This window comes from Sebastes umbrosus, chromosome 14, assembly GCF_015220745.1.
Source record: "Sebastes umbrosus isolate fSebUmb1 chromosome 14, fSebUmb1.pri, whole genome shotgun sequence".
Classification (NCBI taxonomy): domain Eukaryota; kingdom Metazoa; phylum Chordata; class Actinopteri; order Perciformes; family Sebastidae; genus Sebastes; species Sebastes umbrosus.
Genome location: NC_051282.1, coordinates 24,345,229 through 24,371,256, shown reverse-complemented (window position 1 = coordinate 24,371,256; position 26,028 = coordinate 24,345,229). Strand labels below are relative to the sequence as shown.

Here is a 26,028-nt window from a genome sequence, read left to right as displayed (position 1 = left end):
GTCATGGGTCTAGATATTGTATATTCGTGACATCACGAATGGGCAGAAATCCTGACGGCTTGTTTCTGAATACGGGCTGTGTGTATTTCCCTGTGGATTGAGTGTTTTGATACTATCACAGTATTTATATAGGACTTAAGCCTGCTTTATAATAAAAAAAACATGAAAATCTAACTTTTTTTATAATATGGGACCTTTAATGTATTAGCTTCATATCACAATATATTCTAGAAATCTGAATTACAAAATAAATGTCCTACATTGGGCTAATTCACCCTATAGGAGGATTAGTCTATTGAAAAGTGTTGCTTGTTATGTGTTTTTTTGGCAGAAACTGACATGTCCTCACATGGGTGGGACAGTTTAATAGGACAGGGGACATCTCATGACGTCGTCATTACACAGCTGTCAGGTCACAGCTGGATCGAACATGTGAGCTCCAGCAGCTTCATGGTTACACATTGACCCTGTTGAGGGTTTTAGCGCGGACTAAAGCTGCATCAAGTCAACCTAATTACACCGGAAGTGATGCGATTTTCCTACCAAAATAAAAGGCGAGGCCAACCAGTCATCGAGAGAGCGCTTTTATTTTGAAAGTTTGAACCAAAAGTGTTGTTTTTCATTCGTGTTTATTTGACACAAGTGGTCTGTTCAGGACGTTTAGAGAGAGCACAGAGCACAACACACTCAGAAGAAGTTGAGAGGTGTATGGTTAACTTACTGGGTGTCTGAGCTCCTAATTAGCCTCCCCTTTGTTTTTCTCTGTACTTTCTTGATGTTTCCTGAACCAGCATGGTTACTAACGAGGGTCTGCTGCTGTCACACTTCCCTTGACATGGATTTGTTGCACCGACGGACGGACTGAAAAAGTTTGGGAATTTAACCAGCTATAGCTCCAACAAAAAGGGACACACTACAACTACTTTTTTTTTTCTTTATTTTGTATTTTTCTAGCAGAAGACATGCAGAAGTTGAACTCCTCCAGCGGGACCCACCACGGCACCACGCTGCCCCGGGACGCGGAGCTCCAGCTGCGGCTAGCTGACAGCGGAGGAGCCGGGGACGGGAGGGAGAACGGCGGGGGGAAACATTTCCTCTCCCAGCCTGAAGAAGAGGAGGAGGACAGCTCCTTCTGCACCAAGAGGAAGGTGCTCGTCGGGTTGGATGTAATTTGCCTTTTTGTGGGTAAGAATAAGTTAATTTACTTCTTTTTAAATTCATGTTTTTTTGTGTTATTACTTCTCATTTAAAGCTTTGACTTTACAATAATTAACTTTTAATATGTTTAACCTTCCTATTGTCCTCGGGTCAACTTTGACCTGACTTTATTATATCATAAATATGGATTTCTTTAATCTAATTGGCTAAACATGGATGGTTCCCTACTATATGGTCTTTGCAAAAAAAAAATACTTTTGTTGTATTTTGGGTTTTTTGTTCAAATTTATAGCATCACAGGTGTCATTATTTGCTATAAAATTTAAATGGTTTCAAAACAATGTTCTGACTAAATTTTGACATATACCAACCAACTTCTTTTTACATTAATGTTTTTTTGTGTTATTACTTCTTTATTAAAGCTTTGAATTTACAATAATTAACTTTTAATATGTTTAAAGGAGCTTATCTGTTGATTGCATGTGTCAACACGAGCTTTGCTTCTTTTAAATTAATGTTTTTATACATTATTTTATGTTATTACTTCTCATATAAAGCTTTGAATTTACAATAATTAACTTTTAATATGTTTAACCTTCCTGTTGTCCTCGGGTCAACTTTGACCTGACTTTATTATATCATAAATATGGATATCTTTAATCTAATTGCCCAAACATGGATGATTCCCTACTATACGGTCTTTGCAAAAAAAATAATTAATAACCGCTATTTTTGTCTTATTTTGGGTGTTTTGTTCAAATCTATAGCATATGCTGCCATTAAAAAAAATGACATGGTTTCAAAACAATGTTCTGACTAAACTTTGACATATAACAGCCTGTGATAACCCCATCTACATTATGTTCATCTGATAATAACTATAGTAAAATAATTCATAATTTCTTCTCTTTTTACTCAAAAATGTTGTATAATTTCACAGAAATTAGGTTTATTTACCACAAAAAAAGTCTAAAACTTGTGGTAATAATTTGGAATGAAGTTGGCCAAAAAGGTGTAACACAGAATTGGGGTGATAATTTCTACTGTATGCTTTATAAACAGTCAAACCAGACGGGAAGACAATAGGAGGGTTAAAGGAGCTTGTCTGTCTGATTGCATGTTGTCAACAACACAAGCTTTTTGTAGATCACATTTTGGAAGGTTACAAGGAGGTTAAATGAAGTTGGCTTTCTAGAGGAAAAAACACATTGCATGGGGGGATTTGTTAAAGTTAACGAAGCTGCAAAGCATTTTTCCAGAAGTCAAATGGAAAACTGTTCAAACTTTCAGCTTGTTCCCCTCGGTACACACGTGGGGGCAGGAGGAGGAAGGGAGGGATGGAGGATTGGAGAGAGAGAGAGAGAGAGGAGGGGGCTCAGCTCAGCTGGCAGGAGCAGAGTTGTCCCGGGAATTCATCTGTTCCCATGGTAACTCCCCAAAGTTCCCGGGAGAAGAACGTGGGAATCGGGATAAAAAACATGCTTGTGTTCTCGTGCCGAAAATTACCTCAGTTCACTGAGCTCTTTAGCCTCTCTCACTCACTATACTGCAGCAGCAGCTTTAGGCCCACTGACTCTGTCAGCCACACATCATTTACAGGCTTATAATTCAATAAAAATCAACCACCAGCTTTCACAAGGAGATTTAGAAACATCAGTAACAACATGTGGACAGAGGCCACTAACATAACCATAATACTGGAGTGGTCAAAATCTCCATAATAACTTCCACTTTATAGAAGATTTAATAAGCTAACTGTGAAAAGTAACAACACAAAACGATGACAAATATTGTCCATAAACCCTCACAGGTACTGCATTAGCATAAAAAATATGCTCAAATCATAACATGGCAAACTGCAGCCCAACAGGCAACAACAGCTGTCAGTGTGTCAGTGTGCTGACTTGACTTTGACTTGCCCCAAACTGCATGTGATTATCATAAATTGGGCATGTCTGTAAAGGGGAGACTTGTGGGTACCCATAGAACCCATTTTCATTCACATATCTTGAGGTCAGAGGTCAAGGGACCCCTTTGAAAATGACCATGCCAGTTTTTCCTTGACAAAATTTAGCGTAAGTTTGGAGCGTTACTTAGCCTCCTTCTTGACAAGCTACTATGACATGGTTGACACATCAATGGATTCATTGGGTTTTCTAGTTTCATATGATGACAGTATCTTCACTCTATTAAAATTATACCAGAATGAGCACAATATACAAAATAGTAAACATTTACAAGACTGTAAACATGTTTAAATGTGAGGTAAAAAAGTGTAGATAAAGTGGCAACAGTATACTATACCAGTATATAAATAAAAAAATGTAAATTACAGTATTTCTGGTATATATATATATAATATATACAACAATAAGAGTTTATTTTATATCACAATATGTATAATATATATACCTTTTGCTTAATTTGTGTAACCAGAAGTCACAAAACGCAAATATTTTTAACGTATAATGAAGAAAAACACACTTGCAAATCTTTTGTATTTTAACTTTAGAAATGGCAAACAATGTATAGGTGATAAAAATTCTCAAATTAATCATAATCAGCACTATCCATCATATGGACACCTACAATATCAGAGACCTCTGTAATTGTATCAAGTTTTGATTCAATATAAAGCAGCTGATGATCACATTACCCATTCCCTCATTGTGCCCTCATAGCTGATAAATTATTGTAATAATGTGAGATTGAACTTTTCATTAAAAAAAATCCTTTAGTTACATAAATGTGACGAGACCAATGAGAGGAATTATTAGCAGTAACATGTTCACAAGTGCCCAAAGTAGATTGACTGATTGATCCTTTATTTCTGTGTCATGCACACAAAGTGCCCAACCCTCATGGGTTTGCAAGACACCAAAAATACAGTTGCAGCGGTCAAACATTTCATAACATTTCATTCAATTACAATATTACAGGTTATTTTACCGCTCTGTCCTAAACAAAATATTCTGCCTACGAAAAAGGTTCCCTTCCTGAAGCACAACTCAAGTTTTTTATAGTCATCCAGCCAAAAGAAATCAGCATAAATGGAGGTCATTTTACTAAAAAGTACATCCGCCATGTCCTCGCAAACAGGACAGTAAAAACAAAAAGTGAACCTCATTCTCACTTTCACCTAGTAGAAGTTAAATAGTATTATTTTCATTAAGATGTAAGCAGTATTTTAATGGTGTACTGTAGTTTGTTCATGTCATGCTTGGTTGAACTGATTCATGTGTTTAGTAGTTCAAACAGCATCTTATTATAGGAGATTTTCATGTGTAATCTGGCAAGAATCTAGTGACTGAAACTGTCAGAGAAATGAAGGGGAGGAAAAAGTAAAAGTAAAAAAAGTACTTAATTATTTTCCTCCTCTGTTCAGTCAAGTGGGGAAAACCTGCCGGAGGTACCTGCTGTACTGGACTGTGATATTCAGTGAAGAGTGAGATTGTATAATTTCATCAGTTTCATGTTGTCATCTCACATGACTCTGATGGGGAAGGGAGCATGTGTGTTGTTGTTTGATTTTATTCGGAAAACACGAGAGAGGCGTAACCTGTCCAGGCAGACTGACAGGTCTCAGTCTCGTTGGCAGTTAAAGCATAGGAGACACGCGAGCAGACATTATTCTTAACCCCTGCAGGTATGCTATTAGTTGTTCACTCTGCATATTCTCCAGCAGCTTTTGTTTTGTGTTTAGGAAGTGGCTAGCGACCCAGCATCAGTCAGCACCACAGAGGAAATGGTCTCTCTCAGTTCTCCTCCTGAGACGCACGCTGAGCATGCCACTGGCTTTCCCACAAAAATTGCGTGCCCTTAACCCTCTTATCCCCCCTACACTAGATTACAACACTGACACTGAGTCACTGAGCCTCCAGCTAGTCACAGCTGAGAGGATTTAGAGAGTCGGTTAGTCTTGTGACTGAAGTCAAAGGAGTTCACCTTCTTGCTGCTGATGTAACAATTGAAAAAGTTTACGTGTAATTTGATTTCCTTGCCAAAATTTAGAGTTAGTTTGGAGCGTTATTTAGCCTCCTTGTCGACAAGCTAGTATGACATGGTTGGTACCAATTGATTAAGTGTTTTAGTTTCATATGATGCCAGTATCTTCACTAAAAACTGACCCCGCTACAACCTAAAAATCACTTGTTGCGTTAATGCGTTAAAGAAATTAGTGGCATTTGCACACAAATTTACCCAAACACAAAACAAAAACAGTGCTTGACAGTTTTATCAGGCACAATCAGATGTGCTGACAAACAAATGAGTTATGATCTCAGATCAATAGCTGCAACACTTCCTGTTAAACATCACATGTGGTGGATAGTGCTGGGCGATATGGAGAAAATCAAATATCACAATATTTTTTACCAAATTTACCACTAATCGGCAGATTAATCGACAATGCAAATAATCGTTAGTTGCGGCCTTAATACCATATTATGATATTCCGATACCCAAAATCTAACCAATGTCTAGTCTCATATCACGATATCGATATAATATCAATAGATTGCCCATGCCCAGTGCAGAATTGTTCACTACACTGTGAACTGAAATGAGAGCATAATGATATTATACAATATAATGTATTGTTACACTCATTCTTGCTACTGGGAGATCTAATTAGAGATGAGTTTAAAAACAAATTCCTGGCTGTCTGACTGCCTGTCTCTGCTCTGTTAACCATCATGTCAGTTATCACCAGCAGCCTGACCTTGACTCATCTGTGAATGCCATCACTTAGTGGGGATGAATTGGGCCCTTTCTTTAGCTAAACCCCCTTATCTCTGACTAACCCACTTTTCCCTTAAAAATGCCTTCATCACATTCCCTCAGACAGTTGAGCCGCCGGGGTTATTCATCCTGTTAAAGGGGCTCATTCACTACTGTAACTGTGGAATTTCACCCTGAAGCATCCCATCCTCATTATGTTATCAGCAGAAGAGGGATTCCACAGTGGTCTGTCACAGCCTCTCCATGTGTTTCACTTTTACTTCACATTTAAAGGACATAAAGTTAGTAAATGAACTTTAATCTGTGTGTTGTGAAATGCAGGGATTTTGAGAACATTAACTGAGGCTTTGACTCATGTTACCTGATCATTCTCTTACTCAACACCGGGCTTGTCTAACTTTGTTGTGCTCCGGTGTTTTTTAAGGCGCCGTTCTGACACGCACATGATGAATGCTGCACAGAGATGGATTGTTCTGGTTCAGCTCAGTGTCAGTACTTTCCACGTAAACTGCAGGATGCAAGTGTTTGCTTGTGTGTCTTAAGTGTGTGCATGCATTCCTGGTCGGTGGGACTGTAGGGGTTTGAACGGGACAGACCTGACAAAATCTGCGCCCTGTGGCTGCATCTATAAGATCTAGCGTCCAGCCGCCCAGAGGTCAAGAGGTGTCGGGTTGTTTGTCATATTCTGCAGAGCGTGCAGGGACAGGCCTCCCAGCCTGCACTGCTGTTTCCCTCCTGCACAGGTGGTCCTCACTCTGTCATCACCCCCAATAAAGCCAGTTATTGCCTCTCTTAAGAGTAATTGGGAAATGATTGGAAGTGGCACTTGAAACCCCACTATTAGCACATTATACAGCTTAGAGGAGCATTATGATAGCCACAAGGCTTGACCCTCTTGTAGAGGTTAACTGTGAAATTGTTTCAACACTTGATATGCACAAGATGTTAGGCTGGGTTAAAATAATGCAAAAGAGAAAAAATGATTCACAGTGTTGATAAACTGCATATACTTTAGGACTGCCTCATCGTAGTCGATTAGTCGACTAATCGGTTGTTTTGGTCTTAGATGACTAAGATTTCGACTTCATGCGAAATCGCATACTACACACTACATACCCAATATTTGTACTATCGTTCAACATAACCATGGGAACCCGTGCCAAGTCTGAACTAATTTTTTTTTAAATATTACACCTAGCAAAATGAAATCTTATACCTACACTTAAAGGAACAGTGTGTAGGATCTGGCGGTATCTAGCGGTGAGGTTGCAGGTTACAGCGTGCTAAGCGTGTATGATTGCCATGTTGGCCGTTGTGAAAACGCAAATGCGTAGAGTATGTCCGTATGTGGGAAGTGAGTGGTGAAGCAAGAGAGAGAGCAGCGGCGATGGGAGCAAGTAACGTTATCGACTCCGGCCCAAGCAGGAAAAGTTAACAGTGTTTGGTTTGTTCGTTCTGGACTACTGTTGAAACATGGTGGACTCCGTGAAGAGGACCCGCTCCCTATGTAGATATAAACGGCGCATTCTAAGGTAACGAAAAACACAACGATTCTTATTTTCAGGTGATTATACACTAATAGCACATACTTAGTAATATTATATTCCATTTCTGCCAAGAGATCCCCATAAATGTTACACACTGTTCCTTTAAATTGAAGCGTGATTGACGTTACAGAGCTGTCTGTCAACGTCTGTTAAGAACGTTGTCGTTACTACCGCATTGCGTTGTGGGATATTTATGCCACCGTAGTGTCCAGTGTTCGCATACTGTATTATTTCACCGGAAAAAGTATGCAACCTTCTTCTTTCAATTAGTCTTTTTTTATGCTTTTTTTTCATGCTGAATGACTTATTTCCAAGAAACTTATGAGCACATCTGTGGTAAACATTTTAAGTCATGCTTTTGTGTGATTCAGTTTTACAGATCTGTCAATTAAATGAGCTAATCAATTAGTCAACAAAATCATATCGTAGTGTTAGTCGATTAAGAGCTGCACTTGGTCAGGAAACTTGGTGCTGGAAATGTTTTTAAGTAAAAAAACAGGTACTTTTCAAAGTAGTCAAATAACAATAAAAACAGTGACTGTCCAGCTTACTTTGAAAGGAAGTCCTTGCCAAGGACTCCTTGGTGTAGGATGGCAGTCTGGAAAACATCAGAGGCATACAGATTGTGAATTAAAAATCCTTTATTAACACACACCAGGAATTTTTGTGGTCGAGGACAGTCATAATATGTTTGTCTATATAAAACAAGGGAAAATGATTTCATTCAGGAGTAAAAACAGAACTAGTTTGTGGATAATACAGAAAGAGAAACCTGGAATCAGTTGATCACTGTTAAGTGTGTGTGTGTTTTTGTTCTGGACGTGAAGCAGCATGCCAGGAAGAGAGGGCCGGTATCTACCGGAGTGATCTGAATTCTAAAAAGGCTCCCTCTTTCCAGCTTATCTCTGCTTTAGCTCCCTTCTCTTTTCCTACTCTTTTCTTCAGGCAAACTCTATTTTGAGATTGAAGGTGTTCCAGCAACGTAGCAAGGTGTGTGTGTGTGTGGTTTTTACGTTTGCATGTGTGTGTTTTGGGCGGGCGGCGGGTTTATGATTCGTGGTTCTGTTATTTGGCAGAGAAAGCTGCTGAGTGAGACAGCTAGAGGCCGACACGTCACAGCATGTCGGTGTGTGTAGGGCCAGGAATATTAAATTGTCTCCTGTGTGTGTGTGAGCGTGCTTTTGAGTAAAAGTGTGGGTGTGGGCATTTTTGTGTGTATGCGTCATCATCGTGGCTGCTAACAAGGACACCCTACTACAGCTGCCATGTGCGTGCTGTTTGTTGACAAAATTTGCCGGTCCTGTTTTTGCTGCGCATTTTAGGAACTGATCAAACAGGCTCCGAAGTTATGGAACACGCTGGCGTGTCTCTGCGGCTGACAGATGGAGAACCATTAAAGACGGCTCAGTCAAATCATTAGTCAGTGGAAGAAGTGATTTCGCTCGCTCTCTCTCTCGTTAGTGGGCTAATGCATCTCCTTCCCATTTGACAGCACTGCAGAGCTTCAGGAATCCATTAGTCTGCACCCGTCCTCAGACAGACTATATGGGCACATGTACTCTGCTGTCAATACGTCTTCTCTCACCCATTAGCTCACCGGAGCCGGTTCAGAAATGTCTCAGGTGCCTGAAGGCTGGGGGGCAAGTAAGAGCCTGAGTGAGTGAGTAGCTCCGGGGTGGGAGAGTAGCGTGAGGCGTGGAAGGGGTTGAAGATCTACAGTAGGGGTCAGAGGTCAGACCCAGGGGCGCCCGAGGGACCTTACCCACAGCTGTCTGTTTATGTCCTTGTGAGGAGGAAGTAGCGCTGAGACGGTTCAGACAGCAAATAGCTTCAAATGTACTTTTAATGAGGCAGCTGCAATCTTCTCCTCGATGCCGGTTCCGTAAGTGCCCAGGGTGGTCCATAGGTATTAGCCTTAATGACTGAACAAAGATGTGTATAGTGCTCTAATCCTCAGTGCTCATTAGCTAGAATGGGTTTTTTGGAGAAGCTTACCATCGAAGTATCTACCTGAATCTGAATACAGCCCCATCTGTCTGAACTAAAGGCCCAGACACACCAAGCCGACATCAAAAAACTAGCGGCGATGAAGGCCGACTGTTTTGTCGCCTCACGTCGTCGACAATTTGCATTTGAACACACCGCAAAGACTACAGCCGACGGCCAACTACCACGTACGTTCTGCGCCTGTGTGAGATGAAATAATATCTCACCGACCGACTCCGCAGCTGATTCAACATGCTGAATCAGCCTACGGGCAGATTAGAGTCGAAGGTGCGGGACACACCGCAAAAACTAGGCCGACAGACACGTACCAACGGTCCCAAACTGTCCGACGGCCCACCGTCAGCTTGGTGTGTCAGGACCTTAATGGCTCGTCCTCTTCTGTCTGTTCCCCCCCATAGAGAGACGAAGTCCCTCCCCTTCCGTTGGACCACCATGGGACCTTATTTCATTTTGTGTGAAACCGCTCACTGAACTACATCCTTCGTCTCGCACAATATACGTCACCAACACTAGCTAGCTAGCTAACTTAGCTATGTTCCACACACAAATGAAACGTTATCTTACCTGATGTGTTTTGTCCAGCGACTCCTGGTCTTTTTATCAGCCGGGAAGCGAAAGAACGATCAGACCCGTTGTTGGTGTGGGTACATCCCAGTACGAAAACAGCGAGAGAGACGTGTGATTCATGGCGCAATTCAAACAGGATTAAAAAAATATTTGTCTCTCGCCGTTGACTAACGTTCATATTTTTTCCGAATAAGGTCCCATGGTGGTCCACCGGAAGGGACGGGACTTCGCCTCTCTATAAGCAGACTTAGACAGCCCCCCCCCTTTGGCGCCATGGCGTGGTTACCCATCATTGGGAGCGTTTTATCATTGTGTAACATCTCACCTGCTGGCGCCTTTTCCCTTCCTTCATTCTCTCAAGCTCCGCTCTGAAGTTGTTCCAGCTGCATGTTCCACTGCAAACCAAAACACGCTGACAAAACAGACAAAACTCTTGACATACATACATACATACAGTACAACCACAATTAGGCTGCTCCGTGCCAAATACTTCTTCAGCCGTCTGAACCACAACCCCGTGTGTCGTTCTCACACGCCAGCCCTCATCTCTCTGCTGCGCACACCCTCACCTTCACACCACAAAAACCACCGGTGAGCTCCTTTTAAAGTCTCCAAGGTGCATACCAGAGTGGCGGGTCCTTTATGTTCCTGCTGATTCAGACAGGCAGACAGACAGAACCACTTCAGACCTCACCGCTCTTGCCCTGAACTCCAGAGCCGGGCTCCAGGAAGCAGGTCAGTGAAGTGTGGAGAGAACAGAAGCAGCTGTGGGGAGCATGTCTCCACCGGCCAGCTGTAACAGTAACAGAGAGAGGGGCAAGCAGGAGCTCTCCTAGTATGCTGGTGAAGCAACATAAAGGCAGCTGGGAAAAAAAACATTGCAGCTTAGTTTACAGACACTTTATTTTTTTTGATTTTGCACATCAAATGTGTCGTGATAAATGAGGCGTTGGGTGTCAACTTAAAGAGGCTGTTTGGAGCAGGAGATGCTGATGATAGCAGATGGTTAACAAAGATCCAAGACTGTTGTGGCTCCTCAGTCCTTCTTTGTTCTTCACTGATTTGTCTCTTTGTGCCGCCATCAGGGCAGACAAAACAGAGTCTCTCAGCACAATCCAGCTAATTATGGAAAAATTAATGTGTCATAGCAGGTGAGCACCACTCACACTGACCCCACCAAACTCCCAGGAAGTGCGCCGGGTTTTGAAGCAAATTTTCTACAACTTCAATGTCCGTGACGTGATGCCATTAGGCCCAAAAATACTTTTTCCCATAGACTAACATTGGGAAAGAGACGTCTGTAACTCAGCGCATAATTTTTTTGAAGTAAATCAACTCCCCAGTACGAACACTCGAATAGCCCTTATTTAAATCATGAGGTCCTAAAAGTTGTAAAATGTAAAATGCTCTAATAGCTGAATCCAGAGTTATTTTCCATCCTCCGTTCATGTGAATGAGACCCAGACCGAGGCTACACTGTGCCAAATAGATGCAGAAGATCGCCGGTTGATCTGGGTACATTTATCAATCGGCACGGCAGTCGAGCCATTTTGGCTTCATGCGCCACCGGGCAACTCTCATAGGAATGAACGGGAGCCCTCCTCCCAACGCTGTATCCAGTTCTCTTTATACATCCATGGACGCCACCACACCTGGATTGGCCACCATGGATGAACAGGAAGAGCCACCTTCTAGGACACTCACATACACATACAGTACTTTAATTGTCTTTGTGGCAGTTTATGGTTGCCAATCATAATCACAGCCTTGGTGCGGATGACACCTCCTCTTTAATTGTTACCTGCCCAACAATACAACAGACTCTCTCTGTGTTTCTCTCTCTGTGGTCTTTTGTGTGATGGTGCATACAGTCTGCTTCTTCAAACAAAGATTTTGTATATCAGGTGAAACATAAAAGACTTGAGTTTGCCCTTAAAGTACCTGACTCAAACTGAATAGTAATTAGATGAAAGAACAGATCAAGACAAGCTCACAGAGACAGCTTTGTGCAGTTAAAGTCATTATTACACAAATAATTGTACAAGCCCATCCAGCCCAACTGGTGACTGCTATTTATGAGCATGTCAAACAGGCCGTCACACTGCTTCTTGTAATGTCGTTACCGGGGATTATCACGCTCGCAGAGATTCAAATTACGACACTTCAGGGTTCACTTCACCAGCTTGCTTTTTTTTTTTGCGGGGTTGACTTGTAGGTAAACAAGCAGCTTAATAAAATTTAGCTGGGAAACATTGGCACATGCAAGCTGGTGAGGGGCCCCAGCGAGGGTGGACCACCCCTGAAGGGTGCTGTAGCAAGCTGGGCTGCAGCCCAGGCTCAGCCTGGTCCTAAACCGCAGGCCAAATGGACCTGTGTTGACAGGTCACTCACTAATTGTCTGTCCTCCAGCTCTATCAAAGGGCAAATGTAGAACGAGGCAAACATTATTGGATGTGTTGAAGCAGATGGTCGTTACCGTGGCTCAGATATCGTTTTAGGCTGAGTGTCGTGCTGATCTATGAGGCTGTTTGTCTGACACCAGCAGCATCCCCAGCACTTCATGCATGTGTGATAGTGAGGCTGCTCTTGCGTGGTTTATTTGGTTGATTTTCTAGATGCTGGTGGGTTGTTTTGGTGGTTTGTTTGGTTGTCTATGTGGCTGCGGGTTTTGGTTTGTTTGCATCCCAGTGTGGTTTTTCTGTGTGTGTTGAGTCTGAGTGTGCGTTGGGGATATTCTGCTGGTTGACGTGGGGTCGTGTTTACAGAGCGGGTCCCAGCAGAGCCCAGATCTCTGACCCTCACATTCCAGAACCACCACTAATCGCCTCCGTCTGCTGTTCTCCGTAGAGAAACCCTCGCCGCATCTCTCTTGGCTCCATCTCTCCAGTTTTCTCTCACCCCGGTATTACCGCCCTCACCCTCATTTGTCAATTCTCTGGCCTCCTGGCTATGCATTTTAGCCTAGTTTTTAGTTTGACGCCGTATTGATCAGCGTAAAGCATGTGGATGACTAACTATCATCTGCCCTATTTCTTTTGCGCTCTGTCTTTAATCACTTTTCTTTTTTTTGTATTTCTAGCTTTTGGTTGTTGTTGTTCTCCTCTCACAGTGAGCTCATTCTGGGCTGTGGTCATAGATGTGTAAATTAGAACCAGAAGAGTTTCTCAGAGCGAGGCACATATCCCCTCTGCTCTCATTCCTCCTCTTCTCCTCCTTCCCTCCTTCTCTTCTTTCCCCCCCTTCTTTCTTTCTGTCCCTTTTGACTATTTGAAAGCATTCCTGCTTTGAGTGTCAGGCCCAGCGAGCAGCACATTCTGGCCTGGCTGTGTGAGCCGACCCACTCCTCCGCCTCCTCTTGGGTCCCCTCGCAGGCCCTCCTGGCCCGGCTCTCTCTCTCTCTCTCTTTTGAGCATGTCTTGGCCAGGTGCAGAGGTTTGCTCACAGCTGCCTGACAGATGATGTGAGGGTCTCTGGAGTGTTCTCATGTCTTGTTGTGAAAACAGTTTTAATGTAGTTGTAAAGCATAGAGGTTGACTGTGACACGGGAGCTTGTAATTTGTACAGGATGGTGTAGAATAGCTTTGCATGTGGTTTTCTAGCACCATCGCTTTGTTTTTTATTTATTCTACAGCACTGACACAACTGCGGTTGGTGGATTTATTTTATTGAGAAGCTTTGCAAACAGCTTTGCCACATTGGAGTGATCTTTGGTTCGCGGCCATCGGTGCCGAGCCTGTGCATGGACTGCATGCAGAAATGGGGGAAAACAACACAAGCCGTCAGCACTGGCAGGTCTGAGGTCATAAATTATGCTGCAATCTGGCTCAGCACTTCATGGATCCCATTAGACCTCCACATGTATTGAAAGTGATCCCTTAAAATGTCCATGTTCCCACTGTAACCGCAGAGTGTTTGGTCCTTAATGGAGAATCTGTCCATTAACTCGCTGCCAGGGCAGCAAAAATATTGATTATTGAGAGAGGAGCGTCCATATGGTGGAATCTGATGAGGACACAGAGGAAGCCGGTTAATGGATGGTATGGAAAGCAATATTTGCCACAAAATTGACCTCATTACATGCAAAGCAGTTCATTTATGGCAGAGTAAATGTCAAATGCTGTAGTTTATGTTGCAACATTTGAGCACACAAATAACACCTCAAACAGGCTGTTCTCATACACCGTTCGTAGTTATATGAAAAAAAAAAAGTCCACACCCACTCAGTTTGAACCAGAGATGAACCGGAGACCATATCTCTGCAGGTCTCCACCAAGGTATGATACACACTGATAAGAGGATTACGATTAGGAGATTAAGAGATGTGTGTGCATTTTATGCAGGTGGCAGAAAGGAGCCAGGAAACCTTCATTCAGGATGTTCACTTTTTTTTTTTCAAAAAAAGACTTTCCCAAAGTATTTATCTAATACTCCAACAATCTTATAGCTAATATAAACTAATCAGAAATACTTAAAGCAAGCAGTTTTGGCAACACAGTGCCCACAAAATTCAACGTTGTAAGATGGAATCGTATCATGATTAAATCATATATCGAGGTATCATGATACACATTACATCGTCTAAATTGATCATAACAAACACATATTAACTCAAATTTCTCAGAAAATGTGATCTGAATATTTTGAGGGAATATCATTTGAGGATTGCGGTTTTGTTTTTACATTACACTCTATATTACCACTCAGTTCAATGTGATTAACAAACAGTGTATACATGGAAATATTTTGTTTTCTTTATAATTTCACTTGAAACTGTTATGTTCATTCTGCACTAAAGTTCTTAATGAAATGAGAAAATACTCTGTACTTCATTTGTCAAGTATTTAATTCACACAGCAGTATACAAACATAGGCTTTACCATGTCGTTATTGCATATAGACCAGAAAACATGCTATATTGTGATATATATCATTACTGAAAAAAAACTGTTGCTGTTGAGCTTTTTTATTAGGAAAAAATGTATAAATAGAGCTTTATTACATTCATCAATCAGTTTATTAATTTGCTAATTCCACAGCATGCTGCTAACTTCCTGTGGTACACAATGCATACGGACTGTCTGTTATCTGCTGCAAAAGTTAAATTTTTTCAACATACTTGATACTAAAAAGACTAAAGGTTTCGCAAACGCACCGGATATCACAGATGTTCCCATAGGAATGAATGAACTTCCGGTCGACTCGCATACGTACACACAGCTATGAGGAAACGAGACGTCATAGTAATAATCCAAAGGTTTGTCAAGATTCAACTAACATTTGTTATAAAGGCAGGAATTCTGACCAGACAACCCCAGGACTTCAAAATAAAAGATGAATAGATCCATTATCATAAATTCCTCTATCTAAAAAAACAGATAGCACCTGTATGTGACCTGTACGTGGATGTGTGTGTTGCATGAGGTACATTTATGTAATTTATGTAGGTGTGTGTGTGTGTGAGGAAACGCCTGTAGACGTGGCAACTGAATGAGCTGGATGATAGATCGGGGTCAGATGAGAGGTGTTTCCTATCTCTCTCTCCTTGTTGGCGTCACAGCCTCCTGCTATCTGCCTGCAACGTGTTTCCCTCCCTCACTTTCTGACTAAGGCCTCTCTTAAATTATATGCCAGAGGGCCGGCGTTTATCTGTGTTATGTCTTTCTACCAGGGCAGCGTGACTTTGACTACAGAGGTCACTAACGCATTTTTGACTACAGTATAACATCCTTAATCAGCTGTTGTCACACAGCTGTTAAGAGTTGCCTCCTCGTGTGTTTTTTGTGCTGATAGCCTCAAAACCTATAGATTATTTCCTTGCTATCCTTTATCAGTTCGGTGAGGGTGAATGAGCGGTTTGACTGCGTGGGTGTGATAGCAAACACAGAATAATAAAAAGTGAAACAATGTGGACATATCTCAGAGTGGGCCGAGTTATATAGGTATTCACGCCCTGCCCTTTGTTGGTTAATAATTGTTGATTCATCATACTTCAAGACATATTTGCCTGCCATTGTTTGTGTTTGAGTGTGTTGTTCCTTTTGCCTGATTTCGAGTGTGTATCCTGTGAGCTACACAGTCACGTAGTCTGAGAGTTTCCCTGGCAGGAGAAGCGTTTTGGCCTGGGTGTGTTCCAGCCAACCAGCAGGCCTGGGATGACAGGAAGAGGCACAGAGGTTAATGATTAGTCCCATGTTCTCGCTGCATTCCACGGGGTGACGAGGGGACATGGGATAGATACGGGACAAACAAATAGAGCAGGCTTTTTACAGGGCTACTGGTTATTAGTTTGAAGTACAACACAGAATAAAAGCTGTGTAGCTCGGCTCCCGTTTCTGGGGATACAAACACACATTTTCTTTTCCCTTTTTGTCATCATTAAAACGATGCACAACTTTTACTCAATGAACTTTCCCCATCCGGCTGTGAGGCATGTTTGCTTAAGCCTGCCAGACCTTGACCCACTTTCACCTGATACAGAGTTCTTATAATTAGTGACCAACCAGGAAATGTAGTGAACACACATGTAGGGCAAATGTTAATGTAAGATTGAATGGGTTGAATCAAAAGTCACTGATTTGTAGGGCTGCAACTAAAAATGTCTTTCATTGTCACTTAATCTGTTGATTATTAATTGATTGGTTGTTTAGTCTATGAAACATACTTGCCAACCTTGAAACCTCAAAAATGGGGAGGATTTCGAAACCAAGGTGGAAAAATTTGAGTTTCAGAGACTTTGATTCCTGCTTTCTGGTGGCTTTTAAAATAATTATAATTATAATGTACACTGCAACAGCAGTTTTATGATAAATACTTTTAATTCTCAGGAATGAATACAGAGTAATTGGCCCCTCTAGTGTGAACTTGTGTGAATCTCTGGCATCAGCTTGAGTAGGCCTATTTCTTTCTCCTACTCTCCATTTCTCACTCACTGAAGGTCCTTTCAATCACAACGCAACAACGGCACCACTGTGCTTTGAAACCCGTTATTTCCAATGGCTTGCGCCACGCCAAGACGGCTTTTTGCTGTATAGAGCAAACCCAACTTTGGGTGCAGCGCGCACTGACAGTGTGCATTGAAACCAGCAGCGACCGCAGCTCACACAGCGTTGTCTCGAGCATCTCTTCCACCAGGAAACAACATTTGGTGTAGCTGTATTGTTTTCTGGGAGGAAACTTATACACACTGTACAGTGCCAGAAACAGGTTGAGATAACGAAAAGGGAAAAAAGGTGTGAACATTTGTCAGAAATTGGGAGAAATGCAGGAGAATTGTGAGAATTCAAAGGAAACCGGGAGAGGGCAATGAAAAACGGGAGTCTCCCGGGAAAATCGGGAGGGTTGGCAAGTATGCTTTTTAATGTCAGAAGATTGTGAGAAATGTCGATCAGTGTTTCCCAAAGCCCAAGATGACGTCCTCAAATGTCTTGTTTTTGTCCACAACTCAAAGATATTCAGTTTAGTTTCATAGAGGAGTAAAAAAACTGAAAATAGTCACATTTAAGAAGCTGGAATCAGAGACTTTAGACTGTTTTTTCTGAAAAATGATTCAAACCGATTAATTGATTATCAAGACAGTTGGCGATTAATTTAATAGTTGACATCTAATCGATTATTCGTTGCAGCTCTAATGCTTTCCACTGGAACAAAGCTTTATTGTTAATAAAAATACCTAACTCTTCCTACAATGGGTTTATTGTCCTCTTTTGGCACTCTCCTGTGTAACACACCCTCTCATCTTCTTCCTCCTTCCTTATCTTAATTCTCCACTGTCATGCCCATCTCCTAGTCTGTCTGTCTTTCTGTGTCCCTCAATCCTCCGTCTCCCTTCTCCCCTGATGGAAGCAGCTATGTGAGGAATGCTTCATCCTCTGGGAATCTGGAAATCATGTCACCAGATGACTGTTGTTCTTTAACGCGGCTCCCCTCATGCTCCTGTGAGGCCACCTTTATGTTAGCCGACTGTACCAATCTCATTTGTGATCGTTGTTGCATGAACCACATGCTCACAGACATTCATCAAGCCATCTTTTGTTTTGTTTTTTGTCTGCCTCCCCTCCCTCTCTCCCCTACATCTCATCAGCCTCCATCCCATTCTTTGCTTGCGAGTTGAAGGCGGTGACTGCGTACCAGCGAGGATTCTTCTGTGGAGACCCCAGCATCACCTATCCCTACGACCCGATCGAGGCCATCCCCGACAGCCTGCTCATTGCTGGTGGTATAGCCATCACTGGTTTAACGGTAAGACAATAATAGCTGTTAAGTATTGGCACAGTGAGTTCAGTGAGTTGTCATCACAGCATGTGTTTATTTTTAAAAGGCGGGTCTTTATATCATTCTGCAGCTTTCCAGTGGTGTTCCTTATGTATTTGGTCAAACTGTGTATGTTTTAGCGTCAAAATGCTATTTCCCTAAGCACTTCTAAAAACTATTTCTCACGTGAGCTGAAGTAGGTTTCTGCATGATGACGCTGCTACATGTACAGTATACATACATCCTTACAGTCAGTGTATTAACGTTACATACAGTAACTTAGATGGCGTTCGGCATGCTCCCAGTTTGGAACACAGAAGCTAAGCAATGACCTGCTGTGTGGAGGCCACGTTAGTTCGGATTCGAAAGTCACACAAGCAACTCCTGTGTTCCACGAGGTAAAATGACTGTTTTTGCGAATGGAGTCAGTCCCCCGTCAGACAGGGCTGTCTGACAGCGAGGTAAAGCGGTGAAAATATTCAAAATATAGCATACACTTAAACTAATATTGATTTATTGTAGGGTGGCTAAAATATTTTTTTCTGCTGCTCCCGTCCATGGCCGCTTTACCTCGCCGTTAGACAGCCCTTTCTGACAGTAACTGAAGCCGGTATATTGCTCTCTTCAAAGCCACCAGACTACATTCACAAAAGCAGTTATTTTACCTTGCAGAACGCGGGAGTATACATACAACCCCACTTCAAAAAGTCCCAACCAACCCTTTCAGTTATTTCCATTTTTCATAACCTTATTGATTAGCGTCACTGCTTTTTGCTAACGGCTGAGTGGGCAAAAATATATTTGAAAATAACAGAACAGAGCGCAGATGGACCCGCCCTTTAAGACTAAAACAAATATACTTTCACTGTATTTGTGCAGCTGTACTGTATGAGTTATGTAAACCTTTTGTGTTCTTTTCTTCTCAGATCGCACTGGGTGAATGCTACCGGGTGCGTTTCCGAGGCGTAAACTCGCGGGCATTTGTGCGAAACTGCTACGTGTCGTGCCTGTACAAGGAGCTGGGGAGCTTCATGTTTGGTTGCTGCGTGGGTCAGTCTCTCACCAATATGGCCAAGCTAAGTGTGGGGCGCCTGCGACCCAACTTCCTGGAAGTCTGTAACATCACCTACGAGTCCATCGGCTGCACTCCGGGCAGCTATGTGGCCCAGGTCGAATGCCAGCGGCCTAACGTGAAGATGGTGGAGGAAGCAAGGTGTGTGTTCTTGCTCTGAAATGATTTGGTGTGTTTACTAAGGGTGGGGTGTACAATAGCTTATGCAGTTAATGTTTAACCTTCAGCATCTTTTATTGATCTTCTCTTTCAGGAAGTCTTTTTTTTCCGGCCATGCTTCCTTTGCAATGTACACCATGCTCTACTTGGCAGTAAGTTGCTTTTAAACACACACACATCTGGAATGTGACCTTCCCAGTCACCTGATCTTGTGTTGTGTAATTACAGTATTCGGTGCTGTGTTTACAATGTTGGGGGAATATTACAACTTTCATTTTCAGTTATTAGAGACAACACAAATCCCAAGAGGCCAGGAGCACTGTGCGCAACCATTAACTAGATAAGCTAATTAAACATGCGCAAACACACACCAGCACATGCTGCTGTAAAATATATTCACACTTCCTGATCGTGAGGGAGGAGATGTTTGAGAGCAGCAATTCTCCAAAGGCACCCTGCTCCGAGCTGAAAGAGCTGGTGAGACACAGAGGGAGGGGGGGGGAGTTAGAGAATGAGGGAGAATGTTTTTCCACGGGGAACATGAATAGATGAAGAGGCTACGCAGACAGAGGAGGCCTTGTTGTGGGTCTCATTTAGAGGAGGGGGTGGAGGGCTGAATATGCCTGCTGAGAGATCGACAGGCTTCTTTCAGCAAGAGACACCCTCTCAACTTCCCCCCCCCTCTTCATCTTTCTCTCACACTGCACTGCCCAGCACTCGCGGGTGCATTGTGGGAGAGAAACGACAGTTAGAGGGAGACAAAAGCACATTATTAACCATAAAATGTCCACATTCCTGGTGTATTTCCCCCTCATTAACCCTTAAATTATAGTCTAAGGTGACTTAAATATGTTAATGTGTATAGCTAAAATGAATTAAATGAGGATGTTCAAAGAGGAGAAAAGAAAATCACTGCCTCCCCTATTTGCACTTATAAGAGTCCAAATGAAAAGCAGCTCCTCTCTGAGCAGAAAGAGACAAACAAGGATGAGTAGAGGGAGACTGAATAAGAGGAATAAAAGAGTAAAGTGCTGAAGTGGTGTGAGAAAAACGAGGGCGACAATCAGTGTTTGTGACCGTTGACCGTTTGTTCCTCTCCTCTCCACACACACACACACTACAAGCACAAACTCACAGCGTCGCATGCCGACTGTAGACAACCTGGTGAGATTGTGTCAAACCTGTAGCTACACGCCACCAGCTGCTAGCGTTTAAAGCAGGAACAGTGACACCTGCTCTCATTCGGGATAGGAGGAGTGGGAACCGGTGAGGGTCGGCCTCACCGCAGGAATGTAGGCCACGTGCTCCCCAGTGGTTGTCGGGTCCAGACGGACCTCATAAAGCTAGCCCCCTGTATCTGCATCACGCTCAGCCCCGTGACCCCATTTTTACAGACACAAACATCCATTCTGCGCGGAGGCAGGAGACGAGGATGAACAAAATGAGGAAATGGGGTTTAGATGGTGTTAATGGACTCGTGCCAAGCCTCTCTTTTCCCCCTCCGGGTAGCAGACTGAGTGGATGTACATTTTTTACCTTAAAGGTCTCTGTCTGTGTTTATAGAGCACAACAGTGACCGCCCGGAAGTGACTTTCCCATTCATTCACTCCATTTATTGACGTTTCAGAAAATCATTATATAAAGAGTTTTAAACATGGAAGCAAACCAACCAATTACGAGATGAATCATGACCATAAAACATTTGATTCGGCGCAAAAACAAAAATGGAAAAACATAATTATTTTAAGAGTGAAGGAACTACTCATCCCATAAACCATTGTGAATGGTGACTCGCCGCCTCTGAAAAACGTTTAAACTAACCGTTGTCGATCTAAAATGAAGACAGATTCAGCAACTGCATGCCTTATTTCTCGCCACAAATGTTTTTAAAAACATTTCGGGGAATTATTTTCGTAATAGAAGAGAATGTCTCCAAATGAGCCGCCTTGTTGAGCAGACCACGGAGCAGCACGTACCAGCACTAGCCATTCGCGGGTGCGATAAACATTTCCTTGGTAACAGCGAGCTCCACCAATCAGAGATGTTGCTGTTACACTTAGGATTGTGGGTAGTGTAGTACTTCTCCATGACATCTCGAATAAAACATGATTTTCTTAAAACAAGTTTGATATTATCGGACTTGTAGCTTCTACAAGAGCATATAGCATCTTTACACAATCTCATAAACGTTTAGACGTAACTATTAGTTTATGTTTTTGGGGCATGCATTGACACACAAGCACCAACATGCATGAATTCACTTTTCTGTGCTAACTATAAAGTCCCTATCAATATAATGATGTTTATCTTCTTTCTTGCAGTTCTACCTGCAGGCGCGGTTGTCGTGGCGAGGAGCTCGGCTGTTGCGCCCACTAATACAGTTCCTCTTGGTGATGATCGCCATCTACACCGGCCTGAGCCGCATCTCCGACTACCGCCACCATCCCACTGACGTCCTCACGGGCTTCATCCAGGGAGGGCTCACTGCGTACTGGGTGGTACGTCTAAATAGTCCAATAACAGTTATCTCTGTCTTCACAGGATTTGCTCGGCTCTCTGTTGACTGAGCCAGCTTAAACAACAGCCTCATTTTCCTCACTCTGATCCCTCGTGGTGTTTATGAACAGTGGATGATTGACAGCGTGTATGGTCTGTGTATATCTCCTAACATGCTTTTGTGTCTGTGCCTGCAGGCCTTCTACATCTCCTCCATGTTTAAGCCGTGCGCCCGTCAAGACCTGTCACCCACGAGCATGTCCCTGGATAGCCCACTGTCCAGCCAGCAGACCGTCTGTTAGCAGGCACATAACAATCATCCCAGGAGTGAGACAATAAGAGAAGATGGACTGCAGAAAGACAGGGAGAATGTCAGATAGCGCAGGTGAGGAGCAGAAAGAGAAGATTTTTTAGAAAAAGGGAATCTAAGAGAAGGATTTAAAAGAGTACAATCTAACACTTGCTCTTTTTGGGGCATACTGATACATTCACAGCGTAATCTAATGTTCACACACTCACACACGTGAAATACAAGAAGCACATTTTGACTGTAAGTCAAACCCGTCCAGTGAAAAGAACTGCAGAGTGATATTTTTTTATATATGGAGAGAAAAACAAATAAAAATGTCTATTTTTCAAGAGGATTTTTAGAAGCTGCTAATGTTGATAGTTTTCTTCTGTGATGGAGGCATTTTTTTGGTCAGTGCAGTTAGTTAGCTTTCAAAGCAGAACTGGTCACTCTGGGGGTGAGAGAGAGGAGAAAACGCCAGCCTCCTCTTTGTTTCTGATCTCGGCGTGGAAAACATCAGCCAGCAGCAGCAGCAGCTGTGAACTGAGACCATTAGAGCTCAGATGTAAAGACAGCTCTGTGCCGAGTGATAAGGAACAAGCTTCAACTTCTAACCATCTTTACCGTCTGATGTGCCACTACTCAAATCAGACTGCCCGGCGTCGCTATGACTAAATAATAACCTGTAAAGAAGAAACACAGTATTTGAGCTGTAACACTATCTTTCTTTTTGTGTAACCAAGTTAGTGATGGGGAGGACTCCTCTTTCCCTTCCACTACTCTGTACTAACCACTTTGACTGTGTCTCAGAGGTGGAGCTTTGACTGAATTTTGTAACCTTTGACCTTTGCCCCCCTTGGACTCCAATCTCTGAGCTGCACCTTGATTTATGCCACTCTTGTCAGGAGAGCCGACGTGGCTGCGACCCCTCCTGTGCATCTTTATTAATAGCACTTGAACGTACATAATGGAACCTTCTAATTATAATCAATATTATATATTTTATCACAAGTTTTAATAATCAGTGTTTATTTTTTTGTTAATGTCAAACTCATACACTATATTTGTTTCTCTTGAAACGATAATTATTCAAATTGAATGTAAATAGCTATGTCATTTTATAAACCACACAGAATTTCAAAAAAAAGTATTAGTTCCAGTTTTGGACCGTTTTTACATGTTTATTATTAAGTGTTTGTATTTACGTTTGTGTCAATCAGGTACGGAGAGTTACTATTGTATCTGTTGTAACTACTAGACTGAGCCACAGATATTATCAGAAAGCTATATTTTGTTGTGTTCCCAGTTATTGTTGTTTGTTTGTTTTGTCTGTGAACGCCAGAAAGGCAGAAATAACCACTGTACTCAAAAAAACCAAACCAATAAACTGAATGTTGAATGTTTTTAACTTCTTCCGTCCTCGGTTATTTTTAGCATCAGCAAAATGAAAAGTAATACACCAGACACACACACTTAAAGAGGAACTATTGTGCTCATTTTCAGGTGCATACTTGTATTTGGGGTTTCTACTAGAACATGTTTACATGCTTTGATGTTCAAAACACGCTTTATTTTTCTCATACCTGCTGTGCTGCAGCACCTCTTTTCACCCTCGCTCTGTTTGAGCTCCTGTTCTCCCCCAGCCCGTTCTCATTCCCAGGGCATCAAATACCGAAGCTTTGTCACGGCGTTTGGTACCGCTGCTCACGGCACCTTTTAGCACCAGCATGGAAACACATGGGGCGTTCCATTAACTATAATGTAAACCCATCCGCAGCAACAGTAAACGCTGGTGACGTAGTTTAAAGAGCGAAATAGCCACACCGGATGGGTGGGAGGGAAGCTGAATGGGTCCAACAAACACAAGGCTTTCATCCAGGAGACTGCTGTTTGTGTACCGTGCGTCACGTTACAATCAGCTGTTCGTTCGTGTCCCGTGTTCACAACGTTCAGTGTCATTTTCACTGTACAAACGTAGTAGTTTTAAGCCCAACCATGTAGTTCTTTTCTAAACCTTACTATAGTGGTTTTATTGCCTAAACCTAAAGTGACGCCAAGGGGAACTATGGTGGTTTTGATGTCGAAAATAAAGTGACGTCTCGGGCATGACAAAGCGGCGGTACGTGACGAGTTGGGATGAGAATGTGTTGCCCCTCTCCTGAAAAGCCCAGTCTACTCTGATTGGTCAGCTGAACCAAACTCTTCGGACTCTGCTCTAACTTGCTTTGTTTGAGGGCGTGCCAAACTAGCTGCTAGGCAGGTATTATGCAAATGTGTTACTTGGTGACATCACCACATTACAGAAGAAAAAGGCGGGACTTCAATCAAAGCATTTCAGGCAGTTCAGGAGCAGTGTTTCTGTGAGGGAGAGTAACTGTCTTTGGCGTTGACTTTGTACTTTGTAACTTTGCAGACCTTTTACATGCACAGAAAACTATGTAACGCACTAAAGGAGAGGGGGGAAAAGGCATAAAACCATAATAGGTCCTCTTTAATCTCAATGTCACAATATTTATGTCATCTCAGTTGTCTCTGGCTACTCACATGCAGCAGCGTTGGTAAAGTAAGCCACTTGTTAGTCAGTCAGCGCACAAGATGCCAGACTCTGTGAGGAGGTAAGGAAATCTGGGCTGAAACAAAACGTAAACACTGAAATGATAAGTGATTTAACCTCTTGTTTTGTTTGGAGGCTTCCACTCCACTGCTCTCCTAGTTTCTTCCATTGCAGCTCTCTCTCTCTCTCTCTCTCTCTCTCTCTCTCTCTCTCTTCTTCCTCGCTTTGCCCCTTCCTTGCCTCCTCTCAGTCCTTTTTGAGTGCAGTGAGGCATGATGGGCTGTTTCAGGGGGTCATGCTGCCATGGAGATGCTTAGCCAGATACAGGTCGAAGGCGTCTGAGGCGTTTTCTTTCATTTCTTTTTTTCTCTTCCAGGCTGAGGGAGCAGAATAAAAAGCAGCCCAGATCAGACAGAGAGGGCAAATGAGGAAGAGAGGGCTTCAGTAATGCATAACGCTGAGGTAAAGGGGGGACAGGACAAGCAGGAAAACTGGTCCAGTAATGAAGGGAAGGAGTAATGGAGCAGTTGGCAGAACAGATGGGGCGGTAGATAAGTTCAAGTGAGGGTGATGGGCGTGGGGTGTCGGGGTGGGAAGGAATGCGATCGTGGTTTCCAGACCTGTTTTGTTTCATAATACTGTAACTAAGGAGACACGTTTTTCATTCCTGAGCAACGTATATGCCTGTGCTTGTGTGACAGGTTCTTGTCTATCTGTGTGTGCCGCGCTCCTTGTTATTGTCTTGTGTTGAGGTGTGTGTGACTGAGGTAGGCCGCTCCGCCGAGCTGAGCTTACACACCCTGTCAAACATGACATCTCGTTTACACTGCGACTGTGGCGTCCTCCCCGCTAGCCCTTTGGCCCTGTAATGGAAATGAATGGGGGGTCGACAAGCTGAGGCACATTCTGTGTGTTCAGATTACTGAGGTGCAGGCAGAAGGGCCTCACTATTTACACTGCTCTGGCTGTGCACACAGTAGGAACAGTAGCCCGGCACTGTGGTCATTTAGTATTTGAACTCTTATCTCAACAGGTGAAAGCCATTACTGTCCACACGCCTCACTGTGAAAGAAACCCACTTTCTCCCTCTGTCTCATGCTTAACTTTGGGGAATTCCTCAATAAGATTTTTATAAAATTGGATTGGTGCAAAAACAGCAGGGCGGATGCGAGGGAGGGCTGATCCAGAT

General features: G+C 42.8%; 1 protein-coding gene across 1 annotated transcript; it reads left to right on the top strand.

Moving 5' to 3' along the window:
* The first annotated feature begins 401 nt into the window (after nucleotides 1-401).
* On the top strand, nucleotides 402-23,688 carry ppap2d (phosphatidic acid phosphatase type 2D). Its single transcript, XM_037792423.1, has 6 exons — nucleotides 402-1,185; nucleotides 18,100-18,257; nucleotides 19,196-19,482; nucleotides 19,595-19,652; nucleotides 21,822-21,998; nucleotides 22,194-23,688. Exons 1-6 carry the CDS (start codon nucleotides 963-965, stop codon nucleotides 22,296-22,298), a joined length of 1,008 nt encoding a protein of 335 aa, XP_037648351.1. The 5' UTR covers nucleotides 402-962; the 3' UTR covers nucleotides 22,299-23,688.
* Nucleotides 23,689-26,028: the final 2,340 nt, after the last annotated feature.

Excerpts from the sequence above, each read along its gene's own strand:
- ppap2d (XM_037792423.1), top strand. The coding sequence starts at position 963 with ATGCAGAAGTTGAACTCCTCCAGCGGGACCCACCACGGCACCACGCTG. Across the intron at positions 18,258-19,195 it reads TAGCCATCACTGGTTTAACG|ATCGCACTGGGTGAATGCTA; the intron begins GTAAGACAATAA and ends TTTTCTTCTCAG. Across the intron at positions 19,653-21,821 it reads ACACCATGCTCTACTTGGCA|TTCTACCTGCAGGCGCGGTT; the intron begins GTAAGTTGCTTT and ends TCTTTCTTGCAG.